Source organism: Cyanistes caeruleus, chromosome 12 (assembly GCF_971803275.1).
Source record: "Cyanistes caeruleus chromosome 12, bCyaCae1.hap1.1, whole genome shotgun sequence".
In the NCBI taxonomy this organism is placed as follows: Eukaryota; Metazoa; Chordata; class Aves; order Passeriformes; family Paridae; genus Cyanistes; species Cyanistes caeruleus.
Window position 1 is genome coordinate 9,307,701 of NC_141712.1, and position 22,943 is coordinate 9,330,643.

The 22,943-nt window shown below is 39.4% G+C and overlaps 1 protein-coding gene across 10 annotated transcripts in view; it reads right to left on the minus strand.

Moving 5' to 3' along the window:
* The window catches only part of ZNF423 (zinc finger protein 423), a 267,337-nt gene that overhangs the window by 69,172 nt on the left and 175,222 nt on the right, over positions 1-22,943 (minus strand). For all 10 annotated transcript variants that reach the window (XM_086848260.1, XM_086848259.1, XM_086848257.1 and 7 more), the window contains one exon: positions 17,781-17,865. In XM_086848260.1, coding sequence (XP_086704386.1) covers positions 17,781-17,865 — 85 coding nt within the window. The remainder of the gene's footprint in view (positions 1-17,780; positions 17,866-22,943) is intronic.

Genomic DNA, 22,943 nt, shown 5'->3' on the forward strand with positions numbered 1-22,943 from the left:
AACATGTTCAATGGAGTACTTTGATTTTTTTTTTTTTTTTTTTTTTATCTAGACGCCAGAAGCTGGTGAATATATGCTTCATAGCTTCAGATAAACCTTTTGTTCTTCTGGGGCTGATCAGCTGGTGCAGCAGCGAGAGGGAGAGGAGGAAGGAAATTCACAGGGGCTCCACGGTTTCAAAAAGTCAAATTACCTCTGAGCCATGGCATTGCTGATAATTTAAATGAAAAAATATATATACAGGCTGCACCACACAACATCTCTACTGTTAGGACTTTTAATGAAGCCCCAGTTGTGATGACACTGAAGCAGGGAACGCTACGGTGGGATAATTACTTGGCTCCCTCGCAGCTGAGTTTCACAGATGCATTATTAACGGCACATTCCATGCCATAACGAGCACCGAATGTAGGTGGGATTCGCAAGCCCCGGCATCCGCCATTAGCAGGTTGGCGCAAACACAAATGAGTGTTTTCACAAAAGCATGCAAAGGTTGTGAAATTCCAATGAATTCTTTCACTGGAAAAAAGAGTTCAAGCTGCCATGACCGGATATGTCACCTCCCATGGCACGCTGCGCGCCCGGCGAGGCACCATGGGAAATTACAGAATCAGAATGCATTGATTTTTCTGTAGAAAATACAGGCAGCAGCCCTGATGAAGAATTAAGGAGGAAATGTAATAACCTAATTCTCCTCCAACATCCTCACATGCACCCTTTCCAGCCCAGGCACCTGTCACCTCATCCAGACAATTACCAGGTGAAAGGCACAGATAAAATTTGCTATTGCTTAAACACATGGTGTGATGCTGGGCTGGGTGCACCACCAGCTGCTTACTCCAGGGCTGGACTCGGCCCACTTTGTCTGAATGTCATCAGCTTCAGGACACATTTCCAAGCAATACTTGTTTTATTCTATCATATGTTTTATGTTTTTCTCCATGACATTCATCTCTTAAACATTCCTTAGATACAAACCCTTAACAGGTTTTCTCCAAAGAATACTATTTACAGTATAAGAAATTATTAATATTTCCTCCTCAAACTATACTGCATATGGCTTGAAAACTCTAGAGAATACAGAGAATTTTCCCTCTCTTTCACACAACACGCACAGAAAATACGACATTAACGTCTTCCTTTCTTGCAGGGCGAGTTCCCCAGCACTCGCCTCCGTTCCTGCCTCCTCTGTGGCACACACAGTTAAGCCATTCCTCACTGCTGCACAGTAGCGCTTATTTCCCTATTTGCTGAAAAACTTTGAACTAAATGCAGTTACAAAATTAATGGCAGGCCTGCCTTGCCTGTTTGGGTTTTTTAAAGCTTCTATTTCAAGGTGACCCTTTTCCTACTTTGTGTGTCACCCCAAGTGTTGCTGCTCACATACTGAACCAACACTCTCCCAGTAATTAACACCAGCACTTAATGAAGTCCAGCTGCTGCGATGGCAAACTGAAGGGATGCCAACCTTTTAAACTAGTACTTGGGCTACTCCAGTTACAGCTGCTTTAAAACCACAGCAAGCAACTTCTCTTTGCCTACTTCTCAGAGATAATTCTTACCAAATAAGACAAGTGTTCAAGATTAAGCATTTAATAACAAAGCTTATCTCTGAACTAATATTTCAAGCTGGAAATGATATAAATGGCTGGATCAACTTAAATGAACACTGCAAAATTAATAAAAATCCCAAGCAGCAAATGAAAATCTAAAATGAAGATTTGCAATGTTAAATACATAAACCTTTAAAAGCCCTAGAAGCGCAGTTCCAAGGGAATATTGGAGACAGATTCTTCAGCAATATCTGGTCCTCTGAACTCTTTTCCTGATCCAGTATGAGAGACACTAACAGCCAATACTTTATTAAAATAATGCTCTTTGCCAGTTGTTTCATTATATGCAGGGACATGGTAGGGATACTAGGTGAATGCTTTTGGAGACTGTTTGAAAGGGTCTGCATTATAACTCATACCACATGGATTTTCAAACCTTCCACAGTTTTCCTCTGCATGTGCTTTCTTGCTCTACTCCTTACTCTACCTCGCTGAAAATATTTTCCATGCAGAAATTACCAATGACATTGCACAATTTAAGTACGTATTTCCTTAACTCCTCTCCACAGCCAAAAAAAGGCAATTCAAAATTCCAAAAGATGTCTTCTTCTTCTCTCAGACCTTCATTTATGCTTTATGTACCTATGCTGTACTCCCACTTCAGCTAAAAAGTCATCCAATTTGGGCTGGAGAGAGATCTGTGAGACCAGGGAGAGGAGTCCCAGCCTGCTTCCAGAGGTGGGCAAGCAAGGAGGGCCAGAGAAGGTGAGCTGGGCTAAGACAATGAAGGGCAGAACCCTGGCAGATGTACTTATTTTTCAAAATGACTAACAGAGATAATGGCTTCTGCTGTGCTAAACAGTAAGTGGCATTTTAAAATGCATGTGGGAAGGGAACTGACTAATTTTCTTTTATTGGAACTAATTTACACACAGGTAATATGTATCAATTTACAAATACATCCAGCACCAGGAAATCAACAATTCTTCCAAGCAGGGGTTAATCCAAGGCTCAGGCCCTGCAGTTGGGCCAATTTTTCCACCAGAGACCTAACATTGCAGGATCAGTATTAAAAGTACATCCTCGATTATCCTGGATGTCCATGCCCCTGAGTATATAACTTAAAAACAAAATCATTAGTTTACACAACAACATAGTCCTTGAAAAATAAAGAAATTCTTATGTACAGAGCAGTGCTGACTTCCAAGCACAAATTCCTTTGTTTTCCTAAATGCTAGCTTTGGAGCCTACCAATGACTCAAAATGAGCTGCACTGAAATAATTGCCTAACTTGGCAGCACCTCAATGTGTCAACAGTGCAGGGGCAGGAAGGTAGGAAAGGCTAAAAGCCAAGAACCCAACTTCTGTGTAACTTACAGAAAATATTGCACATATTACACCACCTATTTTTCTTATTGTAGTTTTGATTTTAAATTATGCAGCCTTTCACAGGTACAGCCCTCAAAAAGCTGTTGTGGTGAGGTTCTACAAGGGCAAACCATGGGAATGGGATGTGATTGCTTTGCTTGGCACAACAGTAACAAGGCTCGCAAACCTCTCACGTGTGCTGGTCTCTTTGTAAGAGTCAACTGTGGAAAAAACTCTATTTAAAACAAAAGGCATCTGGTTACTATGATAATTCTGCCTTTAAACTGAACATTTTAGATTTCTTAGCTCCCTCTTTTGTTCAGTTTTAGTCCTTATGCTTGCTGTTTTCTGCTCTGCCCTGTTCTTTTTTTGCGCATGTTGAACCCAGCACAACAAAAATCTGCGTAATCACCCCACTGATTTTTAAACAGGTGAGTGTTATCAGTTTCACTAAGAAAGAAAGTTCATAGACATATTTTAAATTCATTTTTCAAATCATACCACAAGGCAGCTATCCTGTTTTTGCCACAATGATAAAGCTCACAACTTGCTAGCCTGGAAACTCAAGGGAATTGTCTACTTGAAAGTAGAGCCTAAACTCCTAAATATGGATTCATATCTAGATACTGAAACCATCCTGCTTCCCAAATGCTGGCTTTTTGGATCTATCCATGCAGTCTTTACTCAGATTTCAGGCTGCTCTAACATGCTGGTGGTACTCAAATGCACACACAGACAGTGGGGTCTTTATCCATGAAATTGAAGGTATTTGCTCTTTTGTCCTGGAGGCCTCTTTTCAAGTTACTGTATGCCACCACTTTGGAGTTAAGTAAAGGATTTACAATAGCTTCTGAAGAAAAAAAATAAATCCTTTTATTACAAAACTGACAGGCAGAGGAACTGAAGTTTCTTGTAGGATACTATCCTGTGTTCAAGATTTTAAAAGGTAAGGCCGCAGACACTTCAAAATAAAGTTTCTTCTATACATTCAGGAACAGAAGAATAAGACATTTTAAGATCATGTGTGAAAAGCATAATCTGCAGACCTTTCTGTATTGCTGAACTTCTCATTTCAGCACCCTAAGGCACTGCTATATCTGCATAGGTGATTAGTCCCTGTGTACCAGTGTACAGACTCATGAATGAGGTGTATGACAGATGTGGCTCAGTCAGAATAAAGAAATAGCTTATTTTTATTTTTTATTTAGCCACAGGCAATGCTTCAGAGATATCTCTGTCCCACACTGTTTTTAAAGAACAAGATTCAGGATTCTGGCATCCTGAACTTTAAACCTGCTCCTAAAACAGGCACGTTTTGCTTAGGCAAGACATAACCTTATAGTATAATAACTCAGGATGTAATAAAGTTTTTCTTCCTTGCAAAGAAGTGGAAAAGAATGTTTCCACTGTCCTTAGATTGTTGGCTTTCTTGTTCTTCAGTAAGTTACCCTCTGGATTGCCACAAGTCCAGAGTCTCCCTGTTAACAGACTCGAGCACAGACAAACTGCAAGGGATGCTGCTGCTAACCCTGCATCTCCTCCCAGCAAGCATGGCAAGGGCTGGTGCTGCTTCTCTTGTGCTCACTTTCCAGACAGGGAAATACTAATTGTCTTTTAAAAATCTCTATAGTATTTTGTCAATATTTTTTTATTACAGCAGAGCATGTATAAATATTTTATTGTAAACCAAGGGCCTAAAATAAACAGTTTAGTAAATAGTTATTACATTACAAGGAAAAACATCTGTGGAAACTGTTTTCCATGTAATTATTCTTGCTATTTTACATTAGCTCTCAATGTGAATTTCTTTGGCTCTAATGTTTCACTTGTTCTAAATCTTCCTCCTTGTTGCTATTATTAAAATCTTAAAAAGGTGCCAAATCTTAAATGAAGAAAAAAAAAAAAAGATTCGCTAGAAATTATTCATATCACAGTGAGCCTCTACTAAACCTGGCAGGGGTGCAATATTTTCGGTGAAATTAACATAAAATATACAACTGCAAATTATCCAGGAAATAGCTATGTTCTTTACAGTGCGCATTTACATTTGGTAAAAAATGTTCTACTTATCTGTCTAGCACAAAGCTCCAATCGCTTCCAAAGGCAGTTTTAAAGGGATAGTGATAGCTCTGCACAGGGAGCACAGTCCTTGCAGTGCCTGTAACAAATAGCTGGGGGGAAAAGTGACCTTCAGTAATTACTGGAGGTAACAGTCAGCACTGGACATTCCTTGTTGTGAATACTAACAATCTAATTTTAGATATATTTCCCTTTTTGTATGCTGGATGAATTTCCTCTCTTATACCTAAGTCCTTTCTACTAAACACAAGAAAAACTGTAATACCATGTAAAATGCAAATTTTGCTGTAAATATTTTATAAAATTGTTGCATACATCCCAAAAGCTATAGGTCTTAATTGAGAGCAGGCTATTTTTCCAGTCAATATATGGAAATGGAAAATGCTAATTCATGTTTTTCTACTTATGAAAAACCCTGGAGAATGGCAAAACCACAAATGCACTCACTTTAATATTATAAATATAATTTGGCTCCCTCTTTGCAGTCCCTGATGTCCTGGCTTTTATCTCCCAATGGCTGCAAAGGAAGAATCAGAGAATCGCTTTTACATCCCCTGCGCAGGAAGTTCCCCCCGTGTGCTGCCAGCTTGGCAAAAGAGCAACAGCCTGAGCTCACAAACGCAGCAAACAGGAACTAAAACAAGAAATTCCAGTGCTCTTGCACAGGAAACGAGCCTCACAGGGCAGCAGACCTGCTCAGGAGGAGTGAGTGTGCACACTCAGCCCCGCCGGTCAGAGCTGTCACTGCCATGGGCCGGTGGGGTGAAGGAGCAGGGCTGTCCCCACGCTGTCCCCCAGCCCCATGGCTTTGCTTTGCATTTATCTGTCTCTTCAGAGCAGCCAGTGGCCTGGATAACGAAGCCTGGAAACCATCTCTCATAAGTGGTACTGAATATGACTTAAAGTCTTTTAGCCTGCTCCAGCGTACATTTACTTGTGCTTGCCTTTTTCATCCACTTTTCATTTCCTTGTCAAGGAAAAGACTGTTTTTTCCATCCTCTAGAAGAGAAATCATTAGGCTGTTAAAGTTAAAACTCTCCAAAGGTCACCGATGCTGGCTTTGAAGACTGAAAATGATATAATTCCCCATTAGACTTTTAATCTCATGATTAGAGCTAAAGTTAACATGGCTGTTTCATTTTCTACCAGGCAAGAGTAAACTCATTTTTTCTTTCTGTACCAGAATACTTAATGGCATCCTATCTTGATGAGCAACATCTCCTAGTTAAACAGTATGAACAATGGAAATGCAAAATACTTTGGAGAGGGGTTTTGAATTTTTAAATGCTATTGATTAACCATGAAAAATCTTACTAAAGCAGCACAGCAAAATCCACCCATGAAAATCCCTCATGAGGCAAAGGACCTGCTCTTGGTTGACAAGACTGCTGGCACAGCAGGGAGACAAGGGGGAAGGATGCTTTTATTCCCAGTTTGAGCTCATACTCTTTACATCCCTAGAACTTACCCCTACAAATGTTTCTGAACCCAGTAATGTGAGTGAGTGCAGATGGGACCCAACATGCAGTAAGAGCTACTTGCCTGAGCAAAAACCGCCCCCCTCTTGTCTCCTCAGGGGTATTTAGATTTGCAAAAACCTTGCAGAAGAATCTGTGGGGCAAGAATTTACAGGTTCTCGCTGGTTTCAAAACCCAATGTACAACATTCACTGTTATTACAGGCACACACATGGACAAAAATTCAATTTTCTTCATTCAAGACAAACTCTGATAACCAGCTAGTAAGACTCAGACTATAATTTCTTATTCAGTGTTCCACATGAGATGCATTTTGCTGAATTTAACATGTTTTGCTGTTAATGGATTTCACAGTGTGTTGCCATTTTTATACAGCTGTCCAAATAAAATGTTGTGTACAATGATGTGCTTTTACTGTGTTGCTAGCTTGCAAATGGCAGCCGATTCCCCAGTTTAAGCCTTAGGAAAATGGGAAAACTCTTTGACTCGGCCATTTAAAATACGTATTTTGGGTCTCTGGAGTTCTTTTCCTGGTAAGTCATACTCAAACAAGAACAAAGATCCAAGATAGATATAATTGTACCTTGTACATTTAAGATCTAGTAGTATTTCCTCTGGAAGGAGAAATCAAACCTTAATACTTTCACTTGTATTTTTTTAATTTTTCTTTGTTGAACTAAGTCAAAATATAAGTAAATTGAAAAGACTTAGATTTTTAAAAAATTAAATTGTCCATCTAGATTTTCAAATGCTACATAAAGGAAATGAAGCAAATAACATCTTATGATGTAAATTTCCCATCCCTTGGAAGTTCATCATTCAGGTTTAACATTGTTGACTTCAGCTTCTGACACATTAGAATTAATCTAAGGAAATTCTCTCAGCTGTTGTTCTGGAAGTGAAGGCACAGTTACTACCAGGTTAAAAAGATTTTAAAAGCATAGGGAAGGTTGCTTTTCTATTTTTTTTTTCACCCCATATCACAGATTTTTTTATTTTTTTTTATGGTGAATCAAGTTGCTTGGGTCTTTTGGGGTTTTTTGTTTGTTTGTTTAAGAAAAGGTGGGATAAAAATGGAATTTCTTAACTAGAAAGTTAAACAAGGGGAAAAATGTCACTGCAACACTTTCTTCTATTCAACTTTAGCTATCTATATCCGGCCCAGCTTGAACCAGTTACTGTTCATTGCATGAGGTTTCATCATTTAACTTTTGTTGCCAATATTTATTCCTGGATATAACTCACAGTCATGGGGTTTAAGAACTATTTCTCCATACCCCAATAATACACGATAGCAGACGCGTGCAAAACATAACAACAGAGGACATGCCAGTGGTGTCAGTTGATGCTGATCCTTTAAAACACCCAAACTCTATCTGCAGCTAAACCTAAAACCAAAGGCTCTGCCTACCCTGAGCCACGCTAAAAAACTTCCCTGTCAATACAGAACAGGATAAAGTCACGGTAAAATCTAAACACTTCCCAGTTACACACACAATGAGCGAAAGGTTTGGTCATTTCTGAGGCCCATGACTGTCCACCAGATGATGGATGATGAAGGTAGGATTAAATCCCAAGTAGGCTGTGACTGACTAAAGTAGTGATGTAAACACATCAGCAGGGTGCACTTCCTACCTGGTGCCATCTTTGTAGTCTTCTCCACCAATTCAGGAAGTGCCAAAGAAGGAAACATTGGACCAAATTGGCACTGGCCACTTACACAAAGCAGAAGCCAAAAAGGCTCAGCTCCTCCCCATGAGATCCGCACCTAATTCACCCCTTCTGTCCCTGGGCTTGTGACAGTAGGATAAATCACAAACACAAAGCTGAGATTGTTGCCCCATATGGGACACTGATGAGGCCACACCTCGAGTCCTGTGTCCAGTTTTGGGCCCCTCAATTCAATACAGACATTGAGGGGATGCAGTCTGTCCAGAGAAGGACAGCAGAGCTGCCAAAGGATCTCGAGTCAGTCCAGTGAGGAGCAGCTGAGGGAGCAGGGGGGGCTCAGCCTGGAGGAAAGGAGGGTCAGAGGGGATCTTCTTGGTCTCTACAACTCCCTGACAGCAGTGTGCAGCCAGGTGGGAGTCAGGCTCTGCTCCCAGGCAACAGCGACAGGAGAGGTGGAAATGGCCCCACCATTTCATAGCTACACCAGGGGAGGTTCAGGTTGAACCTCAGGAAGAATTTTCTCACTGAAAGGGTGGGTAAACATTGGAACAGGCTGCCCAGGGAGGTGATGGAGTCACAACCTCTGGAAATGTTCAAGAAACAAGTGGACATGGCACTCATTGCTATTGGTCTCATTGACAAGGCAGTGCTCAGTCAAAGGCTGGCCTCCATCTTGGAGGTCTTCTCCAACCTCATGATTTTATGATTCTGTGAAATGGGTGAAAAAGACAGCCATGGAACTACACTGAGGTGTTTCAGCCTGCTATGGAGCTCTGTCTGAGGAAGACCATGGTACTCATACATGATTTCTTCAGGTTTCTTCTGTTGCAGCAGGACAAAACATTTTTCCCTTAAAAAACCATCATTTGCCACTTCTTTAGAGTTTGACATTACCACAGGGAAGTCTGACAGGGACAACCAGAAGTCCCCTATCGCAAGCTTATTGTGCAATTATCTAAAAAAGAAAATTAATTTTTAAAATGGCACACAATGGATCTGAGAAGTCAAAATATTCAATTAAAACCCTTCTGATTCTTAAAAAGGCACAAAGCTGTCAAAAGTTACTAATCAATTGAATGAAGTCTGTGACAAGGAAGCAGCACATCTGCAGAGACCAGTTGTGCAAAGGCTTTATCTGTGTCAGGAGCCTTGAAACAAAATATAAAAAAGTACAAGTGCTTAAAAAGTTTACATGGGTTTCCTTCATGGGGATCAGCTGTGAGGAACCACAGGGTAGCAAAGTTTTCATCCACAAATTAAAAAAAGGAAGATGCCAGTATCCCAAACAGAACATCCAGGGAAGGCTGTGTCTGATTTGACTTGCTTGCCAGATACCACAAAACAGAAATAATTTTTTAGGGTCATGTCAGTTGGTAACCTCTTGTTCCAGGAGACCAGATAAAATCTTCCACAAGGTTAAGGATGCTGTTGAGTTTAAGCTATAATTACAGGCAGAAGTCCAACTGCCTCACTTGGTTACTTCCCAAGTAACAGGAGGTACAATCCTGGACTTTCACCATATGAACAAACCCTTTTTCTCTGATATTGAGAGCTGGGGTTTAGCATATGCACACCAGTACCCTTACTGATTCACCAGAGGGCTGTTCTGCAATCAAAAGAAGAAAAATAAACATTTGTCAGTGTTCAAAAGTGCTGAATATTGAACCACATTTGGAAAGAGTGAAATCCAGAACTTAATCAGCAGAAAAGGAATTTAACTATAGATTACTGAAATTAAATACATTCTTCTCCCATTTTCCTAAGACTGGAAACAGTCTGGAACCTTGTCTGAGTTCCTCCAAAAAGGTAAAATGAGTATTTTATAATTCTGCTGAAGCTAATTCCTAGCTAACCCGAGTATGAGGACTTCCCAGCTTCACTAAACTTTCATTCCTTTGTTCTTTATTCACTTCTCATATATCATCTATTTTTCAGAAAAAGTCACTAAGTTTTCTGTCAGTCAAAAAAGGTAGTACTGGTACCAGAGTACTGGTACCAGATATTCCCAAACCAGTGAATAAAAAAGAAAGGGGGATAACATCCACATTTTCCAGATAAAACTGTTAGTTCCTAGAAAGCTCCCACAAATAAATCAACACCTAAATTTTAAGGACAGAACAAATAGAGACATTAGTCCCACAATTTACATAAGAAGAACAATGTCCTGAAAACATTATTCATATGAAATCTGAAGACTGCACTTAGATATAGTGGTGTGTTTTTTCCTTCTTCCACCCCCAAGAAATATTCTGGTGTTTTTTCCTCAAAAGTAGGACACAGAGGGGTGCTGACCTCTCCACCAGAAAGCAGAGTCATTTCACCATCTGCAGGGAGAGCCCAAGCCCCATATGGTGAGGACTTGCTTTCTTTTCCAGATTCAAGATTAGCAAAGAGAAGCTAAGAAATTTGTTTGTGAACTTAGAAATAAATGGCCATATGCATATAAAATATCTAAGAATAAGGCAGAAACTATCTCTGCAGACTTTTAAATACAAGCACAAAACAGTTTTCAAGGTGAGTTAATAAAATGAAGACCAGGTAACATATTCAGAAAAACTATTTCTACACAGGGTAAAGTTTACTGAAAATAGCATGTTTTGCTACACTGCCTGGCTGATGTTGAAAAGCTGGGACTAGACTGAGGTGCTTGTTAATGATAACTTTGAAGAAATATCACACTTAAAACTCAGACTGATTGCAGAAAAGGTGTTTTATCAACTGCTCCCTTTATGAATAAATATGAAACTACCAGGAAAATGTTTAAGCAGGTGTAATCATCACTGCATATGAAAATTGAGTTTGGAGGCTGTAAGGAATCTTAACACAGTTAAGAAAGAATGAAAGCAATGTAACACTGCGATCATTGCCCATTATGCATGTATCATGCAAAACAGGAATGTTGTCATAGCAGCTATAAAAATGTCAGTGAAAACTGAACTACTATTACCAAGTTGTAAATGAAATGAAAAATGCAAAAGGAATATGTGAGTGAATACATTAAGGGAAATGTTATTTCGTTCTTGATAAACAAGCAAAACAAAATACATTCTCATGAAATGGAGTAATTTGTGTGAACAAATATGCATAGACAACAATTGCAGGAGGCCACATCTGCACAGGACAATTGGATAAAATTATTACGATTTTATATAATCAATTTACCAGTGTTAGAAAGGAAGGAACATAGTAAAAGCATAGTGTTTTGAAGTTTCAAAGTTACAAACCAATTAAGTAATAGATTATATTAAGGCAAATTTTGTTTACACTGAATAAAGGAAGCTGCTTCTGTCTGTTAGCAACGGCAACCTGGCTTTCAGTAGGACTATACTGATTAAAAGTGTTGGAAAAAAAATATTTCTAGCCTTTAGTAAACTATACTCATTACAACACTTAATGACTTGCAAATGTGGTTAATGCTAAAACTAATGTATGAAAAAGAAAAACCAAACAGCAAAAACCCAGGTCTTAAGAGTTGGACAAAATAACAAGAGACCCTGCTGGCATGAGCAGATTCCTGTGCCCAGGAGCCTGAGCCAGCAGCGAGCTCCACTTGGGCAAAGCCTCTCAAGAAGCAGCAGCAGCAGCAGCAGGACCCCAGCCAGTCCCTGGCATTCAGGCTCCCAGGGGCATATTCAGGGAGACACCCTGTATGTGTTCATCTCCTAAGGTAAGTACACTGAACATTTTTTTTCCAGAACTAGTCATTCTCAATGGGCAGGTGCTGCAAAATTAAAGTTTAGTACGTATTGTTCATTAAGGCAAGTCCATATAGAATTGGATATTGAAGCAAGTGCTGGGTAAATATAAGAAGGTTGTACCTTCAGTTCTGCATTAAAAGAGCAATTACTTGGAATATGCTTTACAAACATCAAAGTTAAAAAAACATTTTTGAATTCCTAATGTGTCCATAATTAATTCACACTTTCAGCAGTTGAGTCCAGAAATATGTTCCTGTTGATAATTTGCAAGTAATGCTTCAAAAACAATCTGGCACATATTTATTTGCCTTAATGCCTGAAAGCTATTACTAAGACAGTGCTTTACAATGTCATCATCATTGCTACCATGTACATGCTTTAACTAACAGAAGTCCTTAGGTGCAAAGAAATAGGAATTTTATGAAAATTAAAGCTGTGTGTCTTCCAATATTGACTATATTTATTTAATGTAAAGTAAAATAAGTTTTATGATAAGAGAGATTCTGAGAAGCATTAGCTGTCCTCAGCTCAATGAGAATGAGGAACAAACTGCCTCACAAAATAAGACCTGAGTATAAGAAATACTTCACATCCTCATCAGAAGATGCCCAGGGCTAAGTCTCTTCACATGTATAAAAGTCAGTTCTGCAAAACTGAACCTTACCTACATCCTTGTCACATACACATGCACTCAGAATCTAATGTGACAGGAAAGAGCTCAAGACCATCTAAAATGAGTCAGAATTTTTATTCATATAATACATAAATTAGCAATTTTGTTAAGATCTAAGTTAATGAACTTTGTGTTTTATGAAACATAAATCAAAAGATAAAACTGTTTTCTTCAATTTTTAAACAGAAACAAAAATATAATTGGGAATATATTGTTTTATGCTTGATTTGAGTATGATCTCAACCCCTTCACCTCTGTACTGGTTTCATCTCTGTGTCTGAGCCTGGTATCCACTGCTGACTCTTCCGAACATAAAATGAGTTTTCTAAACTGCTGCTTTTTAGAAAATTATTTCTGTAGTTGTTATTACTGCAGTTTGACCTTTTCCAAGCACCCAACTTACTTTGTTATTTTAAAATATGTTATTTTAACATGTTAACAAAATAACAAACCTATAGTTACCTCTTGTTTTGTTTCAAATACTTCTATGCATTTGAAAGAAATATAACTGTGGATGGATGTTTTCCCTTCTCTTTTGTGTTTAATTTTGGCAAAGTGTTTCCAGAACTTGAAACGTGATCTCTAAGGGCAGGAAAGGTAATTAAGATCCTTGGAGTCCTGAGCTACACACAATGTATGATATGCTGTGGCTTGGGGCAGTACTCAGAAAACCCTCCCAAACACGGTGTTTAACTTTGTCAACGCCATCCCATCAAACAGGGAGGAATTTATCCAGGCTGCAATTCAAGAACTGGACCATGGAATAATTTCTCTGTGACTTCTGGAAGCTTTCCCTTCAGCACTCCCCTCTGTCCCTGGTGGCTGCCAAAGCACAAGCAGGGCCTCACGTTCACATCACAACCACATCCAGCCTGCACCCCTCCTGCCCTGCTCACCACTGCTCATTCCTGGGTCTTGGCAGGGAGCACTGGCAATTCCACAGGGAAGGACAGGAGCAGCACTGGAGAAGGGCTCTGCTGGGCTCTGAGCACCAGGACAGCCTCTCATGAGCACACAAACACTAACATTCCTTTGGAACTGGAGGCAGAAGGAATGTTACAGCAATCCCAGTGTTAGAGCACAAACCAGGAATCAACATTGCAATCACAATCCATGTTCCAGCACTAACTGAGCCCCAGTTGAGCTTCCTGTGTACATTTGCCAGGAGACTTTCTTGGAGAATGGAGAATGAGCTGGGACAGTTGCTCATCTTCTTTGAACGTTAAATAGAAAACATGCCTCATCTAACTGGGACAGAGAGAAGTACTGCTGTGTCCACTTCTCTTACCCAAGAGCTGAGAACTCCGGCAGGGATCCAAACACCCTTCCCGTTGATATGGCCAACCTGACCCACGCAGAGAACAAATATGTGGAATTATGTGCACCCTGAAATATGTCAGTTAGGGAACCCAGCCTGGCTGTGGGAAGAGCACAGCTGTAAAAACTCAACAAGAAAACCCCAGGCCTAATCCTTACTTCCCTGCACAGGGCAGTGAGCGGATTTCCCTCGGCAGCGCAGGATGGGAGCAGCCACTGCCCACACGGGGACCTGGCGGTGGCCCTGTGCTGGAGGCTGAAGCTCCAGGGCTCCCACAGCCACCGGGCAGAGGCTGCACTGCCGGATTTCCACGCTTTGGCTGCTGCCATGGCTGCTCAGTGCCCCCCGTAGAGCCCAGGGCCCGCAGGCCCATCCTCCCCTGCATCTAATAGAGACGGCACATCAGAGGAGAGCTAGGTGGGGAGCGAAGGGGGAGAAGCTTTAAACATTGCCAGGTCAGCGCAACAGGAGGTAAGCAAGTACAGAGGCAGCAAGAACTACTGAAAGTTTTTGATATAGTCCCAGGTGGACTCCCCAATGCCTGTAAATGTTCCAAAGGGGGATCCCCTTTCTGTGGGCATGGAAATGTTTCAAAGGAGCCCCAATCGGTGCAATGTTTCAAAGACCACTGCTCTCTAAAAATTCCAACCCGAACTATCCCCCCCAGCCGAAAACCTTCCTAAACAGATCCCTTCCTGCCTAACCCCAGCTGAGGAGGTCTGTTCTGCCACACAGAGCCCTCCTACAGGCCCCAGCATAAACTGAAACAAAACATCTCCCGTTTCCCTCCTCTGGGGATGGATCCAGCCTGCTCCTTCCCTGGGGATCCTGTGAAGGACCCAATGTGCCTCTGTGTTTGTGCACAGGATATGAAGGGCTAGAGTGCAGAGGGGTAATTTTTCAAAGCAGTGTGTGGGAGTAGCACTGGAAATTCCCTGCATACTGCTTTGAAAAAAATAAACCCCCTACCTCCATGAATTATGAACAGGGCCTCCAGCTCCAGACTGGGAATCTGAAAGGCTGAAGAGAGAGGCACAGCCAACTTAACTGGATGCAGTTTTTAAGACCATGATGTCAGAAATAATTGAATTCTTTAATAATATTATGGATGCTGCTACCTAAAAGGTATTGCTGCTACAGAGCAGGGATTCCTTTGTTGACAGCCACTTGAGCAGAATAAAACTGTAAGCAAGTGCTTAAGATATCTCAACTATTGATTTTGTGTTTCTCAAAGTATGAGAAGAAAGTGCTGAGAGCTCTTGGATTATCAAAGCCAAGGGATTTTTTACCTAAAAATTACATGTCAAGGCTAACTTCATTGTCTTGGCTCTCCTCAAATTCAAAAGAGAGATAAAAATCTCTCCCTGGAAATGCTTATCCTACTCAAACTCTTATCTTAGATTGGTATCAATCATTCATTTTCCCCAGACAGCATCTCAATGACTATATTAAACCAGACACCTTAACTTTAGACAGATACAAGTTCATTGAGATGAGGCCAGACCTAAGCTCCTAAGAACACACAGTCTGAGGGTAAGTTGCTCCTGCTTCCCAAACACCTGTACATTCACCCTGTGATCTGTGTCCCCCCAGCACAAACAAATCCTCATCTGTAGATTTTAAATTGGCAATGATGGCATTCATAATTCCTGTGAATTAGACCTGGGCTGCAGAAACAGCTATATTAGCTTCTTTCTCTTGCTGCCCACCTGGCTAGACTTGGTCTAACACAGAAAAGGGAAACTCTTGCACCCCTTATGAGTGATAAACCAGCCTAAGCAGTAAGGAGTCGTGTGCCAGTGTGTCCTAAGGCCTGAATAAGGGAACAAAGCGCTCAGGCTATGACCAAGGAGGACGGAACAAGCACAGGAGGCACTTAGTCACTCCCCCTACTGTTACAGACCCAGGACTATGTAAATTAACACCAAAAATCTGCACAGCATTTATTGCTTGAGATATGCTGACATCTAGCCTCTCCTTTTCCCTCCAGTATTCCCCATTAAAGAACAAATACCAATGAGCAAGCTCACTGGAAACACCTTTTTTGTGAGCATTTGCATGTCCTGAAGGACAGGGGGCCCAGGAGCCTTGTGACCCGAGATGCCCAGAGTGAGAGGAAGTTTGGCTCCACATTAAAGGTTTCTACACTTTGCTCTTTCCTAAACTGAACCATTAAAGGCAGTGATGACCTCAACTTAATGCATATCCTCAGTCTGTACCTCAGTAAAGGGACGTGAATATATGACACCAGAGTGGAATTATCACATATTTTCTTACCACATCCTGGTATTTACAATGTTCTGTGTGTACAGAATTGGGCCCATAGTACTTTTGTACTATACTGAGTTCTTCAAAATATTAAAGTAACTGATGTACAGCTTCAAGGAAACAATGGGTACAGTTTCCACAAATAACAGCATCACAATTTTCACAGCCTCCTATGCCTTCTACACCTGTTGTTTCCCAATGGTGCCAAGAACTTTGTAAGGTCATGCGTATAAAATTTATGTTATTCCAGACAGCACCAATATAGGCATATACATATATAAACTTCACATATTAGTTACTGGAAAATGAAGAAATTATATTTTTCCAAAAGAAAAAAAATAGTTCCCCTCGAATCAAGCAGAATCTTAACTCAGCATTTCATGACCTTTGTATTTAAAAATCACTTTTTAGCTACTGGATCACAAATTAAATTGAAACAAGTGCTAAGCTTGCTAAGGACTTATTTCTTAAAATCTAGGAGGGAGCTACATGAAATCACCATGGTCCAATTAACAAGGATCTCACTCTTGAAGCTTGCAAACAAGAGATTACATTAACACCTGCTACAAAAGCAAACATTTTTAGATATCTTTATCTTAACCTGCTTGACATTAACTTAAAACTCCTGCCTGGCTCTTGGATGAAAATGATTGTGACTGACATGTATGTTTTTCATTTGGGGGTAGGGGGTTTGAAGATTGTGTCAGTCCATATTTCGCTCTCTCTGGTATTTATGCATAATCCACTTCAAAGCTAATAGGAGTTACACACATGAATTGATGGGAGAATAATTTCCTAAATGTAAAATTGCAGAAGGAAAACCATTATGCTGATGGGAGATAAATGCCGGATGGGAAGGTGTGAGGCACAGAGAGCACTGTCAGGTCCTTGAAGGGTCTCATCCAACACATGCTTACAGTGGCATGTGTAAGTATCTTCTTGTGGTCTAAGCACCAAAATAAACTGGCCTCTTGGGCCAACACATATATTTATAACATATGTCCATACAGGAAAAGACCTTTCTTTGTGTTCATCAGAGAAGCAATCATATGGCTGCAGCAGAAATTCAACCCATCAGGTTACAACAATGCTTTTACTAACTCCTGTGACAGGACTGTCACAGAAGGCAGAAAGCACTGATTTTAAAACACTGGTATATCTGAAAAGCTGAACCTTCTGAAGTCCAGAATTGCTGGAAAAAGCAGAAAAACCCACTGAAATAAGTCTGTAAGTGTTTTGTTTTGACAATGTTCCTCAGGAATTCACCACACTTAGCTGGAAAAATGCTAGCAGTTACATCTATTCAATGTCATGACATACAAAATTGAAACATAATTGCTCCTAAGTGGTTGACAACTGGCAAGTACTTTTTACACAGATAGAGAAATTTATGCTATCAAATGGAAGATACTGTCAAAAGTTTGATTTTAATATAAATGGAAATGCTACATGAGGACTCACTCAAAAGGATAAGGAAAAAGCTCAGCAGTAACATTTTTATAACCACATATTTAAAAAGCTTTGAAGTGAAGAATCATTACATCAAAATCATTTTCCTTGAAAAATAAAAAATAAATTACAGCATGAATATTAACAAGTTATTAGAATAGTGAAAGTCAAAGAGTAGCAAAAAACAAGCAGCCAATGAGTGGCCTAGTGTAAAGAATGTCTTACCAATCATATGGTTAGCGACATGGATTTGTATCTCTCTCTCATTCTCAAAGGTCATCTGGCACTTGATGCATTGATAGGTCTTTTTCTGTTTAATAACCAAAAAGAGATTAGAGAAAACTGCACTGTAGCAAAAGGCAAGTGTGATTATGAATATAGCATGTTATATGCTTCAAGTTTCCTCCACTTAGGCTTTTTTTTTGCCCATACATCCCCAGGCCAGCCTTTTCTGGGACCATAAACACAATCTCTAATTAACAATCTGCTTTAGGAGAAATTTTAATTTCAACTTAAAAAATTTCAAATTACACTAATTGAAAATCTGACTGAGTACCTGAGCCACAAGATTGCGTCTGTTATTTAACCCACTGCAGTAAAATTCCCCCAGAGTGAAATAAAATAAAGAAAAGTAACTGTTTTCAGAGTAAGATCAACTTTCTCAAAAAATTCCACCTTTCATTAAACTCAGAGTCAGCAGAGCACCTATAGTTACTATATATATATATAGTATATATATTATATATATTAATTACTACAGTGAAGGAAAAAATGCATTTTGTATAGGTCTCTAATCAGAAATCTTGAAAAAACCACATTACCAGAAAGAACTCTTTCCTGGTACAATCTGTTTGTATTTTCTCCATCTCAAAGTCATACCAGGGAGGCCTAGCTGCAGAAGTCAGGAGACAGTGTGAAGAGGCAATTACATGAACCATTTATTCAAACGGAAAATGGGGTTTGCACTCAGATTTACAATGACGCATGTACTTGTGCAATGTGGCAGGAAAAAATCTGAGAAACCATTTGCAGAAATTAAAGTGCATACTGACAAGTTGGACATCCAATTCAGGAAAAAAAAAAATTTAAAACAGAACCAAAAATCATGAAGGCTAAGCTTTGGTACACTTGCAAAAAGTCTTATTTCCCAAAGTGGGAGTATGGTGCTTTGGTTTGATGTACATGCTTATTTACTGCATGGGAATATGCTATCTAAATAGACATTTTTTGATGTGCAGTTTAGAAAAATTGGGCCTTTTGTACCTACTTGTTTCTGGAGAATAATTCTTACTGCAGCAATTGCCACTAGGCACAAGCATGAGGTCTGCATCGCCACGGCCAAAGCTGGTGGCAGCAGAACACACGTGAAATCTCTGTGTGCTGGCCACAAGGGATGGAAGAGAACCCCAACCAACAGCACTGAGAAGCCCAGTTGAGTAAACAACACCCTCTTAACCTTCTGAAGGAAAATATTTTTGAGGGTACTTTTTGTGTACTTTTCGATGCACCTTAGTTTTTCTTCAGCCTTCACCCCACACCCAGGTATAGAGCCCCATTTTTAGGACAGCAGTAATAAGTCAGAAGTTTTGAGTTAAACAGAAGAGTTGCCATCACCCCCTCTGTGCATGGCATCCAATTTCCTCAAGCACCTGCTGAGTAAAGAACAAATTAGGTGCTACCAAGAGTTTAACTACTTCCCATGTCATCAATGGCAACAAGGTAGCCTGCTGGAGGTTAATGAACAGGCTCTAACACCATAATAACAAAGGCACCAGCCTATGGAAGTTAGGCATATTCCATGAATTCTGTACCAGTGTGTGTTTGCTTAGGCAGGGCTTTCTAGGCTAAAACAACAATGGGTGATTAACATGATAATAGGAAGAAGGCTATACTCCATTGGCCGAAAGCTGACACAGCCAGCCATATAAAAGGAAATAGTTTGGATTGGCTAGTTATCCCTAGGCAGCTCAAGAAAGTGTCCTCCTGGAGTCCATTTGGAAATCAAGGTTGTTAATGGAAAAGCAGCTGGATTCTGCAGCACTCTTTCTGGGGAATCTCTTCTGGCGGACGAGCACAGCACACGTACATACACATGTCCTCTCAAACACACTGGCACACACACACTGAGGGCTCCTAACTTCAAAAACAAAACAAAACACAAAAACCCTTGAAGAGGCAAAATAGGATTGGGTAGTGATTGATTCATGTGGTTACATGGTCAACTTTAAAACTTGAAATCTTCCACTTCCTTAAAACTTCAAAGCTAAGTTCTGTGCCTTGTCCAATGCTTATCTCAGCTACAAGGGCTCCCTCAGTAACCAGCTAGAGGACAGTATTTCAGCCTGACTCTACTTCAAACCTTCAAAGTTATATTAAACACAGACAAATTATTCATTTTTTAATTGATTTTGGTGCTTCTGAAAGCTACTCACTAACAGATCTGGAGACAGGATGTCTTTGTTTATCCACAGACCCAGAGCTAACTCCTCCACACCATTTCACAATCTTATAAAACACTCTTCTTGGCATGAGGAGCCCTCAGCAGAATTCAGACTTCCTCTTTGTGCTACCTTTAGCCTCAGCTGAGACCTGTGCATGCAGAGGAGCAGCTTAAGCAAGGTGATGGCTCCTGTGAAGGCACCCTACCTGACATGGAGCGAGGTTAATAAATGGCTTATACTGGTCTCAAAATAACTATAGCTTAGATTAGCACCCAAGTGGATATGCAAGAGGTGGATGAGCTGATTTTTTGGCTCATTAAGAACTGCCTTTAAAAGAATGTCACAAAACATCTTTCTGTTATCAGTAAATGGAGAGAGCTAGTTTTAATACAACTATAATTAGTTATGGTACCAAATATGATCTACTATCATTTTTCTGCTTTATGAACATTATTAATGGATCAGTAACCTTTTTCTTAAAAGTTTTATTTTCACAAGTGGTGACAATGAAGGTGCCCACCCTCTAAGAAGTGAACAAGGTCTAGGTGATGACTTCTAGGTGATAAAAGAGACCAGATGAGCAGGCCTTCAGCTGAGAGCTCATTCCCCACAAATGCAAGATATTTAATTCTAGCCTTGGCACACACTTGTAGTAATAACAACAGAGGGTTCTGTTTTCTTTTCTGAAGTATCTATTGTTCCCATGGGTTTTCCAGACTATCCTCCTTTAAATCTGGAAATAGTTTCCTGTTCTACAAAGAAAATATTCCTCCATTCAAGTGGATTTACAAGGGAAGAGAAGGGTTGTGGGGGAGAACAAAGAAAAGGAACTGAGTCCAAGAAAGTGTGCAGGAGAAAAGAAACTGAATAAAGGAACACAGTAGGGTTTATTCTTCCAACTTTCTATGCTACCTCCTTTGCTTCTTCACTCCAAATAACCTAGATGGGCTAAAAATAGTAACACCATTCAAGATGAAAACTTAATGGAAGTCTAAACATTTGCCACTGTCAATGTTAAACAAGCATTTTTCATTATATACCTGTGGTACAAATAAAGATAAATCTGTGTAAGAGAAAGAACAGCTTGAAATGTGACTGCAGTATTAGGAAATGAAAAATCTCTATAATAATCAATTAGTCATGTTTCTTAAGATATGCACATTCCTCTAGAAGGCATGTGGAAATGAATGAATAAAATGTATTCAAAACTGAAGATGCTACACACAGAAAGATATTCAGAAAAACAGGAAAGCATCACCTCTGATGAGATCTTAATGTAATACAAAAAAGGCCTTGAACTAGTGTCAGATACTGGAATGATTCCTTTACCTGTGATGTTCATATGAAAAACACTTTCAATCCTATCCAAACAGAATAGCTCACACTAAACTATATGAATGAAACAAAAATGGATGCTAGAGAAATCTTTTACTACTAAGATATATTTTTTTTATTCCTCTTAGTGATGTCTCTTGCAGAAGACTATTGTCTTAAAACTCCTGAAAACAAATCCTTCAAAGAGGATGTTGCCATATACACACTGCAAAACTATTTCTGCCTGGAAATCTATCTTGTTGATCAACATGAATGGATCCTAGGTAGGCATCCTAGAAATAAATATGATCAGTTTACAGGTATTTTTTCCTCTTTGTTGGCCATACTAAAAATGTGAGAAAGACAGAACACAGCAGGATTTTCAAGGGTTATGTGCTTTCTTTCATTCTTATGGATTAAAAGAACTGCCAAGCAATTCTGAGTATTTTTCAATGCTCCTCTAGCTGTCTCCGAATCTTCAAAATAAAAGCTCAAATAATTCAGTAGTAAAAAAACAAAACAAAATATAACAAAATGATTATTCTTTGTTGTGCTATACACACTTGCATATATTCACAAACTTAAATAACTACAATAAGAAGGAACTGTTCTGTTTCTTCTGTTCTTTTAGTCTTCCCAAATACTTTTTATTCATCAAGGGCTAACATTTATTTTTATTAATATTTATTTTATCACTTTCTTTAACTTTGGGGTTAAATCTTCATTTAAATTTTTTTTTCCTGAAATTTCTTTAAGTTTCCACACTCACCTCTTCTGTCAAAAAGTAAATAACAGCCAGTGGAACAACTTCTGACATAGAAAGAAGTTACATATTTTATATGTTATTATCATCTTTTCCATTTGCTTGGATTTCATTTTGCTTGTTCTTATTTACTCTGAAATATATACCCACTACTTAAAAATCTAATCTACCTGTATGTTCTTTCTGCCTGTACCTTGTCATAATCTTCAGCTGCTTTTCTACTGAAGAAAGAAAAATAAATTATGTGTTTAAAAAATGAAATGTAGAAATAATCAAGAGTTGGAGAGAAGTAGCTCTTCTCTGAACACACACAGATTGCTCTACATGCACTGTGCACTATAGATTGCTCCATTAAAGTGGAATTTTACCTGTGTGCAGCACATTAAGAAGATGACAAGAGAGTTCATGTTCAACTTGCATAACTTTGCTATGAAGCCAATGAAGTTAAGCAAACACTGTTCTTGAATGCAGAGATGTATCACCATTTAAAAGTCAGTATAATGCTTTGAAAATCCCTCTACTAGGAAAAACAAAGGGGACTTCAGATCCTTGAGTGAATCACCAATAGTTTTCTAGTGAACTGATATCAGATTCAGGTCTTGTACCTATTATGAAGAGTAAGATAATGAATTATTCCTAATAACAATATATATTCCTGGGATGCTTATCTCTGATATTATCATATGTGCAGGCCACAGACACCAGTAAGGTACCATTTGCCATTGTCACAAATGATGATTTTTCACTATCTTCTACAAAGAAACTCAGAACTTCCTTCATGGGATGAAATTCAAACCATTTACTTTATTGAAGAACTTAAAATTTTCCCCTGAGAGAATAAGTATAGAAGCTGTCACTGAAAAGAAAGAG